The sequence below is a fragment of the Diabrotica undecimpunctata genome, chromosome 4 (genome assembly GCF_040954645.1).
Source record: "Diabrotica undecimpunctata isolate CICGRU chromosome 4, icDiaUnde3, whole genome shotgun sequence".
Classification (NCBI taxonomy): Eukaryota; Metazoa; Arthropoda; class Insecta; order Coleoptera; family Chrysomelidae; genus Diabrotica; species Diabrotica undecimpunctata.
Genome location: NC_092806.1, coordinates 105,618,035 through 105,631,412, shown reverse-complemented (window position 1 = coordinate 105,631,412; position 13,378 = coordinate 105,618,035). Strand labels below are relative to the sequence as shown.

The 13,378-nt window shown below is 32.3% G+C and overlaps 2 protein-coding genes across 3 annotated transcripts in view; one reads left to right on the top strand and one right to left on the bottom strand.

The window, feature by feature from the left end:
• Nucleotides 1-13,378, top strand: part of LOC140439834 (protein O-mannosyl-transferase Tmtc3-like) — a 636,225-nt gene that overhangs the window by 55,594 nt on the left and 567,253 nt on the right. The gene's annotated exons all lie outside the window — the stretch shown is intronic.
• LOC140439835 (uncharacterized) lies at nt 10,622-12,266 on the bottom strand. Of its 2 annotated transcripts, XM_072529989.1 has the most exons (4): nt 12,008-12,266; nt 11,522-11,950; nt 10,814-11,050; nt 10,625-10,747 (listed from the first exon to the last, which is right to left on the bottom strand). In XM_072529989.1, the coding sequence occupies exons 1-4, from the start codon at nt 12,102-12,104 to the stop codon at nt 10,665-10,667; spliced, it is 846 nt and encodes a 281-aa protein (XP_072386090.1). In that variant the 5' UTR covers nt 12,105-12,266; the 3' UTR covers nt 10,625-10,664. The 2 variants fall into 2 exon arrangements, with proteins under 2 accessions (XP_072386089.1, XP_072386090.1); XM_072529988.1 differs by having other exon boundaries at nt 10,622-10,747; nt 11,522-12,266.

Sequence of the window (13,378 nt, the reverse complement as noted above, 5' to 3'; positions counted from 1 at the left end):
TTGCTGTCCACCAAGAGTTAGTTGTTCATTATTTATTGGACTCCTTGATACTATCATAAATTTGGTCTTATCTGTGTTGATGTCAAGTCCCATTTGAATGTTCACTATTTATTGCATCTAGTAAAGTTTGTAGTTCTTCTATACTCTCAGCCATAATTACCGTGTCATCTGCAAATCTCATGGTGTTTATGATTTTTCCACCAATTCTTATTCCCTCTTTTCTTTCCCATAAGGCTTTTCTGAATATGACCTGTGAGTACACGTTGAAAAGCGTCGGAGACAAGACGCATCCTTGCCTAACCCCTCTCGCAATCGGTATATTATTTGTTTCTATATCGTTCACCTTTACTACTGCTTTCTGGTTCCAGTATATAGCCTTAATAAACTCAATGTCTTTTTTGTCTAAATTGATGTTTTTTAATTCATCTATTAACTTCATATGCTGCACTCGGTCAAAGGCCTTCCTAAAGTCTATGAAGCATACATATGCACTCTTGTTATATTCCCGACATTTCTGCAAGAGTACCGTCAACGCAAATAATGCTTCTCTTGTACCCATGCCTCCTCTGAAGCCAAACTGAGTTTCATCTATCTGCTCCTCACATTTCTTATAAATTCGGTTTTGAACAATTTTCAAGAGAATCTTTAAAGGGTGGCACATTAGGCTTATCAATCTGTAGTCATTACATGATTTGGGATTGTTGTTTTTTGGTATAGGTAAAAATATCGATTTAAGCCATTCTTCCGGGATGTTGCCTTCTACATATATGTGGTTGAGAATTCGGGTGAGTCTCTTTATATTACCGTCATCTAAGGCTTTTAACAATTCAACTGGAATTTGATCAGGACCCGGTGCTTTTCCTAACGGTGAGTACATGATATAAATCTGAAACTGAAGATGTTAAAAAAATAGATATGTGACTTTCATTATAATCTAAGGAAATAAAGATTTGACTACAACTTATACCATGCTTAAAAATTCGAAGCTTTTGAAAGCTTCTAAAAAAGAATATACGACAGTAATTCTTTTTTTATATTTAAACCACTTCCAGGCTCTAACTTGTTTATAACTTGTTTAACGATCCTAAATATATAAACAATAAGTATTACATATTACAAGTAGTTCTAGTACATTCAAGATGACATCGAAAATAAATGATGTCGAGTGAAATTTGGATGTTATCTTGAATGTACTCGAACTACTTCTTCTTTTTCGTCAAGGAACTTTGGGATAACTTTTTGGAACTTTTGTAAGAATATTTACAAGCTTTTTATGTTGAACCTTATCAAATTCCTTTTTAAAATCTACAAAACATAAGTATATGTCCTGATTCATATCCATGCATCAGTCTGGGCCACCACATTCAAGCCAAACAAAGCATGTCTTCTTCGCGTAATATTTCTAAAGCCAAATTGTGTGTCACTAATTTCATATAAGTGTTTGACTCATTAAAGCTATCGTTCTGTGATCTGCGCAGGTGGTTGCACTTAACTTTTTGGGTATTGCTACAAGAGTCGATTTACTGTGATATATTAGATTAAAGAGACCATTACATCGATAACATCTTTATCAATGAGTTTTAATAATTCGATGGTCACATGAGAGGAATAGCTTTGCCATCTTTTCTGATTTTGATGCGTTACTTAGATGAACTGTATTATCTTTATTGAAGAAGCACTGGCTATCTTGCAAGCAGTATAAGTCTGTACAAGGAGATCTGCACCTCATCTCATGATGATATCTGACTTTTTAAATACACTAACAACTTTGCAGCAACTATAGCCATAAAATGAAATCATAATACTAATGAAAAATTAATTCATATAGGTACTTATACTATTAACAAAAAATAAATATAAACAAATTACGACTCCTACCCAAAAATAGTTTTAAAGTAATAATAACTAGATTGCGATTAGTACTTCAGTATATAAACGTAAAATACGTTGAAACTGTATTATTTTCAGTATCACCACCGAATTGCATGAAAATTTGGATTTAGGTTCTACTTACCGTCCATTTCACTTTTGGACTTGTGCTGTTGGTTGATTATTATTGATTAGGGACGAAAACTACCTCTATTAAAAAAAAATCGTATAATTGTAAATTAAAGCGGGTAATTGATTCAATTCTATTTTTAATGCAGTGAATGAATGTCAATTAACACTAAACAACATAATTTAAGGTTTTATCACAGTTTATCCACTAAATCTCACCTCCTATTATAATTATAATTAAAAAAATGTTATTGATTATTTAGACAATATAACCTAGATTTAGGTTATATTACCCTCCACTGGATTTGTGTCGTTGGTTGCTTTTAATTTTTAGGGATGAAAACTAACCCTATAGGAAAAATATTATATAATTGTAAATTCAAGCAATTTGCAAATATTTAATTATACAGTGATATTAAATTTAGATTTCTGTACTGTTTTAATTTGTTACCACATAATTTCTACCCTTATAAAAACTACCCCTAACTAAAAGTTATTTGAACGTAAAAAAGCCTTATTAGTTTGCAAGGATGAGTGAAAGTAACGCGTTCTGATACCTCCTAAAATATGTGATTGCTTTTTTAATCATAACTCGGTTAGCTTTTCTTTTACTTTAACTCATTTATGTCCAAAACTACTTTTTCTTTTATATATATATATATAGTTTATTTTGATATATGTTGAGTTTGAATGATTCAAATTATGTGGAAAAAATATTTAAAAAATTATGACGTCATTAGTAGTAGTGTCCTCCGGGGGAGTGTCAGCCGGGAGCTGACAGCCGTGCCGGACGCATCAAGGAATTTGGATATCGGTCAAAATACTTGGGAATTCCAAGTTTGGCCAAATCCAAATTTCTAATTGACTCGATGCAGGGAAATTCCACTTTTGCTACGTAAAACAAAGGATTTGTTTTACATAAAAGCAGGTAGATTTTCTCTCATCGGTCAGTCGAGCTTGCCTCTTCTACTGTAGACTTAGTCGGTGCTATTATTGTTCCTACTAAGTTATTGTTTTATTTCTGATTTCCTATATACCATTTTATTTTAGCATTATTGTATATTCAGACCTTTTCAGGTTAGAATATTACATTGATCTATATTTGTTCATGTACTGAATGTTTGATATTTTATTTGATTATTTTGATTGTTTATTTTTCTTGTATTTTGTGTCTAAGTTGTTCTTCCGTAAGTTAAGAACACTTAGAAATATTTATCTTGCTTTTTCTATTTTATATTTTGATTTGTACTTTGTCTAAGTAGTTCTTTCCGGTAAGTCAAAGAACTCTTAGAAATATTTCTCTGAATATTTGACTTGTTATTTTAATTGTGCGTCTAAGCCGTTCTTTTCCGGTAAGTCAAAAGAACACTTAGAAATATTTTCATAATCATTGTTGCATTATTATTTCCGATATTTTATCTAGATATTTTCTCCCTTAAGTTAAGAAAATACTTAATACATTTGTCTCTTTAATTTTCTATTTTATGCTAAGTTGTTTCTTTCGTAAGTCAAGAAACACTTATAAATATTTGTATTCTTATTTTTCCATATTTGATTCTCTTGTTTGTTTTCACTCTAAGTTGTTTCTTCTGTAAGTCAAGAAACACTTAGAAATATTTCCATACCTTGTTTCATATTTACATATTTCATTTATCTGTATTTCTTTCCTAAGTTGTTTCTTCCGTAAGTCAAGAAACACTTAGAAACATTTTCTTTGCATTGTACTTTTGTACCATTTTATTTTTCTTGTTTACTAAGTTATTCCTTCCGTAAGTCAAGGAATACTTAGACTATTTTACCTGTTCTGTTTTCTATTTTTGATCTGTTATTTTGTAACTGCTCCTTGGAACTGTTACCTATAACAGATACTTGTCACGGTAACCGTTATTTTATACCAGTAGCAGTATTAAACCATTTCATCAGTGACAAGCAAAGATGGTCAACACCCGGTCTAATTCCGAGGACAGGAAGAAGTCCGCAGAGCCGGCGATGGGTCCTACAGGCCCAAATGCCCCCTCTCGGCAACAGTAGACATATATACATGGGTCGTTATCGCCCCCTTGGACAAATGCGGCATGTATAAACATGTTTTTGCTTATTTTTATAGAAGAAGTAATTTTGAAATAAAAGAAAGGTTAAGATATATATTATTTTTTAATCGTTATTTTAATAACAAAGTATTTCGAAAAATATAAGTAAACATTTATACAATAATGTATCCAAAAGTATATAAAATGTGTATATATGTATATAAAAGTATACAAAATAATAAAATAAATTATTTGTGATATTCCTTGAAACATTTGTCGTGCAGAGGGATATTGCAGCGTTTATTTTTACAATGTTGACAACGATGTCTCGGTTGTCCACATATTATAAGGTGCTGTCTACTGTGTTTTAGAATTTCTGATATATAGCCCAGGGAAATAAACATTTTTTCATGACACTCGTCCGGCCAGTCAAACGACAGTTGTTTTGAGTAGTATGGACCTCTGTAACAAAAACCTATATGTTTCCTGTAGTCGATTTTTGGACTTAATTAGTTATTAACAAATTAAGGTCAAAAAACGGAAAATTTTCCCTTTTTCGTCCATCAGCAAAAAGTGAAGCATTTTAAACCGAAATTTTTGACCTATTTTGCGATTTCCTAAGCAACAAATAAGGATAGAAACATTTAGAACACGCCATTTTGAAGGTTTTTGTATGACTCAAAAGTTTCTTCTCTTGTAAAATTTGTTTAAAATGCTTCACTTTTTGCTACAACATAAACTACATAACAAAACGGCAATTTGGGACCCAGCAGACCCACTACGAAAAAATTCTAAAATATTGTCAACATTGTGGGAAAAGGTAGCCCTCGAAGTCAGATCAGATAGTAAATACACTTAATTATTAGTAAAAAATGCTATTACTTTTTTATTTAATAAAATACTTCGCTTTTTGGTTAGCACTTTTGGTACCTATAAAGTTTATTTTCACTTTCTTTTTACTGTAAAACAATTCTTTATGAAAATATTTTAAGCATCACGGGAGTAAAAAGAGCAAATTACAATGTAAATATATTAAGACTCGTAAATTTATCACTTTATTAGTGAAAAATAAAAACAACATAAAAACACATTAATTTGTACTGTTTTTACGAATGATATTCTGAGGTAGAACATAATCTTCCTGCCATTCGACTGAGCCAACACTATTAAAATAATCGCAGAATGTGTTTCTTGTTTTCAATCCAGCGGTTGGGAACCTGTGATGAATGGAATGATGCTGTTCTTCATTTGTATTCGATATTATTTCTCCTTGGAAAAGGCATGTTCGAATTAGTTTTTTCAAGTGTTAGGACAAAGTTATGCAAAATTCAAATAGCTTTCACCATTTGCACGGCATTTTCCAAATTCGCCTCAATGCTTTTATGTAATAGTCTCAACTTAGCAGTCATAATTCCAAATGCACATTCAACACTGTTTCGTGCGCAACTTAATCGGTAATTAAATATTCTTTTCTGGTCATCCAAGTTTCGAGCAGGATAAGACCGCATTAAGTACTGAAGTAAGGGGTATACTTCATCACCAAGAAGCACAAAAGGAACATGTATATTCGTAGATGAAAGAGGTTTACACTCAGAAATATCTAGATGTCAGCTTTCTAAAGAATCGTAGAGTGATGATGTTCGGAAATTCCCTCCATCACTTTGTCTTTCTGCAGTACCAACATCAACAGCAATGAATTTTTTGTCAGCGTCTGCCACTGCTTGCAGCAAAGTAGAGAAAAACTGTTTATAATTATGATATTTGAAACCCCTGTTAGGGGGACATTTTACTCTATGTTTTCCGTCTATTCTTCCAACGCAGTTGGGAAAACTCCATTTTTCATAGTACTTTTCAGATACACATTGCCACATTTCTTTGTTGAGAGTTTAAAGGTAAACGGGTTGCAAGGTATCCCATAACACTGTACATGTTTCATAAATAATCTCAGCTACAGTTGTCTTGCCCATTTTAAAACGTAATGCAAGAGAATTGAATGACTCCTCAGCAGCATGCTGACCAAAATTTAGCAGAAACTAGCGCATTAAGTGAACTGACGGTCGTCTCAGTTGACCAAAGTAGCTATGTACTATGCAGTACGCTTTTTGAGATAATAAGTCCACCTAAAACATCCTCAATTCATACGTCCAGATAATAGGCTCAGAGTTCTAGGAAAAAGTCAAAACCTTATCCTGGGTGAATACGAAAAAAGAAATTTGTTCGTGGGAGCTCTTTAATGTGGCCACTCATCGTTATCAAATTGTACTGATATTCCATGCTTTTCGATGGAACAACAATCGTATTGTAGACCAACTATATTTCAACAGCAAGATCCTTCTTTCCATAACTTGTAAATCAATATATTAGTGTTTATGTTGTAATGTTTATTTTCAATGATTACGTTTTAATGTTTTTTCGATAAAATTTTTTCTTTCTCTCTTAATCTTCTAATGGCACAATCTGGAAGAACAAACACCTAAAACAAGACACAAAAGCAAGAATCTATAAAGCAGCAATTACACCTATACAGGCTAGACATACACGGCAGAGACGAGACCTGGCACATCTAAAATAAGACGACTACTAAAAACAGTAGAGATGAAAATGATTCGATGAATCTCAGGGAATAGTCTGTTGGATAGGGAGAGAAGCAAAAACATAAAAAAGCATGCAATTTAGAAGTCATAAATGGATGGGTGACAAAATGGAAACAAAAGTAGAACGAATATATTAGTAGCATGGCAGAGGATAGGATAGTATGAACAGCACGAGATAAGTCACCAAATGGACGAAGAAGTATTGGCAGACCACAAGGAAGATTACAGAAAATAAACAGATTTTTAAAGCCTACATACAAGAAAAGAATTATTTTTTTATTTTTTTCAACGTTTAACTGTAAAATACAACTTATCTCACAGTGATGACAGGTCGTTCTTCTGCTGATATAGCTTCTCTGAAATTCGTTGAAGTTCTTTGCAATTTTCATTAAATACAAATAAAATGTGTCAGAGTGTTGTCGTACTTTTTTGTAGGCTCTCACGAATTCTCCGTCCTATTGCCGCCTCAAGTTGTAAGTATGCACCCACGATTTTTTTTACATTATTTGCCATTATAATTACCGAAGATAGTAACATTTTTTTCGCAACTTTAGAGAGAAGCAGGATGTCTCCTCAGCAGTCAGTTGGATACTGACTTCTGACTTCATTTCACTCTTTTCACTGCTTCCAGGATGCAGCGACCCTCCATCATCTACCTTTAAAATCCACCCTCCAAGCCACCATCTAGCATCCTACAGTGCGGCATCGGCCTTAGTGCAATGGATCGTTATCGAGACTACACTATAATGCACAGCCTAGGTTTGGCGTGATTGGTTGGTGGGTGGGTCCCAATTTAAAAATTGGCGGGTTTCATGTTTTTTAAAATGACAATTGAGGTAATGTGACACAGTATATCGCTAAAAAATTTATTAGCAGAGTACCAATCTACTGTGGTATTGGTACAAAGCGGATGATATTCACATTTTAGGATTAAGCTGGCTATTACAGTTTTATTAGAAATGTAATTATTTTTTCTTTTGAGATTATGTAGGTAAAATTAATTTCTGACTTGTGTTTTTTTATTTTGATATGCTAGTGATGCTTTTTTATTAGATATATAGATATTGTTTTAATTTTTTTTGATTAGGTAATTTTTTTATTAAGATTTAGAGGTTCTTCTTATTATTTTTATTTCTAGAACATTCATTAACATTATTATTCTCGTTAGCTTTCTCTATGTGGGATCGGCTTCTCTAATTATTTTCCTGTAAACTTTTCTGTTCTCTTCCAGGGACTAAGTACCTCTCCGCTTTTTCTCTGAGATTATGGTTTTTCAAAACATGCAATTTCTGTTCATCCCCTTTTTTACTGCCCTACATTCAGTACCATACATCATAGCTGGTCTAAAAGCAGTCCTACACAATTACCTTTTAGTTTTCTTCGTACCTTTTTTATCACACATCATTCAATTTGCCTCTTTCCTTTATCTTTAATTGAGTATGATAAATAAAACGGTAATACCGATCCTAAAAGCCGAAATTATCATCTTTTGTGAGTTCTTGTCTATTCAAGCCAACTACTCTATCTGGAATTGAATATCATATTTAAAAGAATATTCTAAATATTTTGTTTGTATCCAACTTAATTTTAATCATTTTTCATTAGGACTTGTCTCCGCTACTCTATACCAAGAGGTTCAGTTGTTATCTAATCCAGCACAAATGAGAATAAATATGGGCGAAACCTGGATGAAGCCCTATTTTCACACAAAATTGGCCAGTTTCACCTACAATTGTATAGTTCTAACACTATAATAGTTATTCTAACTATATATAGTAGTTCTAACACTATTATAGTTGTTACTTGCTCATACTCCACTCACACATTCAGCCGGCACTCCTTTCCTACTAAATCTCTGCCACAGTAGGTTTCTGATAACTTCATAATGTGCTTTCTCAAGATTAATAATACTATTCGCAAGTCTATCTCTTTCACTCTAAATTGTTAAATTAGCTGTTTTATAATAAAAATTGCTGATGTAGACCTGCCTCCTTGCATAAATCCAAATTGACATTTATCCATTTTCATTTTTTTAGAACACTGAATTATATTAGATTTCACCACAAATGTAGGATAATAAAAAGATATATATTGTGAATCGAGTACTATGAAAAATTGTCATTGTTAACAAAATGAAGCAGAGGTTTACTGGAAATAACTATTGCAAACCAAATAAAACACTAAACAGCTATGTTTAAAATGTCTTTATTCTTTATTAAAAATCTGGGAAATCAAAGGGGGGGGGGGGGCCGTTATTGATGCAATGGCGAAGGAAAACCCCTCTAAACCTCGCCTAGGGCCCAGTACATCCAGATTTAAAAATGCAATTCTAATATAAAAGCATACAAATATAACATCATTATAACATCATTACTTAACACAGCTTTAAAATTCAGGCCTAAACTAAGCATTTATACATATATTTTATGAAATTTTACTACATATATTACTAATTGTCGGGTGTGGATTTGACCCTCGGGAATGAGGGAAGGTGGTCCAGTCGCACTATCCATAGCTATGTTGGACCGGAGCATATAGGGATCACGGTCCGTGGACATAAAGGTTATATATGAACCCTAGCTAGCGGGAAAAATACCTTTATTAAAATACAATAAAATGTTTATTACAAGTAAGAATCTGCAATAAAAGTTGATTAGTATTATAACTAAGAATCTGCAAAGAAAGGGGTTAGATATCTTAATACTAAGAATCTGAAAATAAAGTGTTAATTAGTCTTAGAACTAAGAATCTGTAAAAGAAGGTCGTTAGTTATGACATCTAAGACTAATTAATGCAAAAGGCAATTTGCAATAGGTAAATAAGCCTATAAAGTGAGCTACAAGAATGGTTCAAATTTAATTTTTAATCAGTTTCTTTTTTTATTGGAAGGAAAATATTCCTGCTTTTCCATTTTTCGCTTCTTTGTAATATCCTTAGGGGTTTCCTGAAATTCTTTCTTCACCTTACGTCTTGCTTCTTGAACGTCTCTCATAAATTTGTCATGTAATTGTGTATAAGTTTCATCATCTAAGTCATGTAAGCTGTCTATGACATTTTTGAAGTTTTCATTTTGAAGACATCGTCTGGTGTTTTCCTGGATCACATTTGTCTGTTCTACCTTCCCTCTGACAAACTCATTAATTTCCTCTTGATGCCTTGATTTGATAATTGAAGTTTCTGCCAAACACCTTGCAGCATCATCTAAAACAGAGTTAGTTCCCTCGCGCTCCTCGTGCATTCTTACCAAGTGCACATGCTTACACAAGATATTCCTCACCACATATTCAGCACACTCACACTGATAGCGATGAATACAAATTTTACATACTCTACAATACAATGTCTTACATTCATTTTCACATACTTACCTTATATTTACATTATATAATTTATTAGGATCTCTAAATGACTTTACCTGAAATTGACCATATTCCTTCTAATTTTTCTTAACCTCCACTTTGTTTTTCATCGTTTCTGCCATTTTGTGTGCTTTTGCTATAACCCTATCTTGATAATTGTTCGCATTTGGTCTTTCGATGTCTATAATCCTCTTCCACATTTTAATGTCAACTAGATCATCTATTGTGTCCAATAACTTTTCAATTGTTACCCCAGCACTTCTCCTAAGGTGGTTGGTCTTCAATAGGTTGTTGAAAGATTCTATCGCCATGTTTGTATTGATTCCTGAATTTTTTCTGTAATAATGAGCCCACATTTTGATTCTCTCTTCATTCTGAAAGTAATACCTACAAAAAAAAATAGACTTAAGGATGACTTAAAATGTATGATTTCATATACTTATTTACCATGCCAGATAATTAAAAAAATCTATCTCATTTGCCTCTTGTAATTTGATTATATATCTATTGCATAACTCCATAAATCTATCTTCATCCGTTTCATTAATAATTCTTTTCATCTCAGTTTTCATCTGTTTCTTCAAAATTGGATCTTTTATTTTATTCTTCCCTTGAATGTTCCAATTTTTCACAACGTGCCATGTACATAAAAGCCTCTTTGGTTGGTTGCCCATAATCTTCACTCATGCATTATAATATTTTTTATCGTCATCACTCATAAAATGTTCTGCATGAATTCCAGTTTGCATTCTATTCTTGAGAGCACCTAAAAGTTTTTAAAAATTATTTTTACTTACCAGTCATAAATTGTCACTACTCATATAATACATACCTAAAAAAACTTCTTGAACTACTTGGTCCAATCGGTTTGACAGTAAGAATGCAACTGGAAATCCTGTATTTCTGTCATCTTTAATAAGCACCACTGTTAAATCCATTCCCCTCTTGTTCGTGCCATGTGTACCATCCATACAAATTATGCTATGGAATTCTCTTAATTTATCTTCCATTACAGAATTCATGAATCCTAAGGCAAAATCTTCTTTTTTAAGTACATCATGTTGTTCTCCTAATAAAAATAAAAAATTTATAGTTTAGAGATAATTAAAGATAATAAATTAATGGTAAGAGACTGAAATTTTATTGTATTTTTTAACAGGTAATCATTAGTCCTATTTTTTTTGTTGTGTTGACTTCTTATTTAACATATCATATTTATCAAAAACTGGAAAAGCAAAGTGTGAAATAGATCAGAATGGAGAAGTATTCTTTAACAGACTAAGACCCAAAAATGGTTGTCTAGTAAAATAAAAAACTAGTAAGTTTGCCCAATAAATCAGCACCTCCATTACAAAATTAGTTTTAATGTAAAAAACCAATGACTACAATCTTACGAGATATATTATTTAAAAATGTATATTGTTGATTCTGCTAAGAGTAAGGTTTGTTACATGAGTCAAGTGATAACAATTCACACAAGTCAAATTGGAATAGGATTAATTATAATTGTAGTAGGCATAAAAAAATGATAGGTCTTTACCTTCCTTCTTGAATAAGAAAGCATAATTCTTGTTGTTAGCATTCCATTCCTGAACCTTTAAAGCCGTTGCTACCATATCATTTTGATCTCGTTTCTTATATGTATTATACTTCCTGGACAAATTTGAGAGATCTTGACTTGTTAATACTGCAAGTCTTTCTAGTTTTGGTGTTTCCAATTTTCTTGAATCTTCTAAAATTCTGCTGGATGGCACCCCAGATATTAACTTCTCTACAATCATTTTTTCTTCTGCTTTTGCCAGATGCATGGTTCTTAATTCCTCTTTATGTCCAGCATGTGTTTTCCAATAACTGACTGAAACTTGTCCTTGATCTCTCAGTTTGCAAATCAGCCTGGAGGGACACACTCCTTTAATTTTAACTGATCCACCAGATTTCTCTGTTCTAATTTTATAGTTGGGCTTATATCCTAAATATAGATTAGTATAAGTTTTAAATATTACAAGTAACAAAGTATTGTACCTACCTTTAATGTTACTTCTGTTACACTCATAGTATAATGTCTTCTGTTCATTTCTATTAACAATTCTATTCATTGTATAACTTGTCTCAAATTTCTGCATGTCTTTCCATGTCTCATATTCTTGTAAACTAGAAAATTCAAAAGTTATTAATTCAATACTCACCTGGTGGTTCCCTTTAAGATGTTTTCGTAAGTTCTCATGGCTTTTGAAATTAGTTTCTTGTTCACATAAGGGACAAATAATGTGATTAATTTTCTTAATCAACATATCTATGTTATGTATTCCTTTGATATGACAGCTCTGAAACGCTCTGAACAGAGAGATACATAACCTGAAAAATTCAAAATCCGATGAAGATGCCGACCAATCCACAGCTCTTATGCTGTGACCAATCACGCCAAACTTAGGCTGTGCATTATAGTGTAGTCTTCGTTATCGACCCTCTGGGCATAAATGGGTTAAAACCAAATTTTTCAAAACGAAGAACTTTGAACCGGTCAAACTTATAGATCATATAAATAGTACATAAACAAAGTAAATTATAAAGCGGTTCCGATTAATTTTATTTAGGATACTAATTAGAGGGTGATTTTTACGATGTTTTTACCAAAAAAAAGAGCCAACTTTATTTTGAGCGTAACTTGCTTAGTTTTAATGCTAGAAACTAAAAAAAAACAAAAATAAAGCTTACATTTTCAAAAATAAAGCTTACATTTTGATGAGTTTTCCCCGAAAAGTGATTTATTTTTCCCATCCCTTTCTGCAACAACTACAATATCCCAATCAATCCCAACAATCTTTAAGAATGCAAAATATACATCAATCAGAAAGAATAAAAAACACCCTACCAAAAAAGACATACCAAAATGAACGATCTATTAAGCTGTCAGTTCAATCAAGTACTGAAATATTTATATTTAAAATAAGATCTTTAAATTATATACTTTGTAAAAAATTTAAAAATTTTATTTTGTGTTGTACGTTCCGCTAATAATTCACAGTAGTTGATGTAGAATTATTTTTGTTTAAATAAACTATTTTCGTTACGTGCCATTCTGTGATTCGCTGTACAGTTCATCTTAGTCAAACGTTGATTTGTTATGTCTGATTCACTAGAGTCTGTTTCGAGAAATATCGGTTTTGCGGTCATAACTCACTACAACTCGTGTTGTTTAATTCCGAAATTAAGCGTAGCTGTGATTGCACATACATATTAATAGCCGTGGCGTAGCATAAATTTTTCAGCGCACAATCTAAATCAAAAAACCAATTTATTACAATTCTCCCAAACGAAGCCGTCATCCGAAAACATTGATTAACGCTTCCACAAACATCCACAGACGAATTTGGAACTATCACCTACATCAGTGTCT

Excerpts from the sequence above, each read along its gene's own strand:
- LOC140439835 (XM_072529988.1), bottom strand. The coding sequence starts at position 12,104 with ATGCAGAAATTTGAGACAAGTTATACAATGAATAGAATTGTTAATAGA. Across the intron at positions 11,051-11,521 it reads TTTCTTATTCAAGAAGGAAG|GAGAACAACATGATGTACTT; the intron begins GTAAAGACCTAT and ends TATTTTTATTAG. Across the intron at positions 10,748-10,813 it reads AGTTCAAGAAGTTTTTTTAG|GTGCTCTCAAGAATAGAATG; the intron begins GTATGTATTATA and ends AAAAACTTTTAG.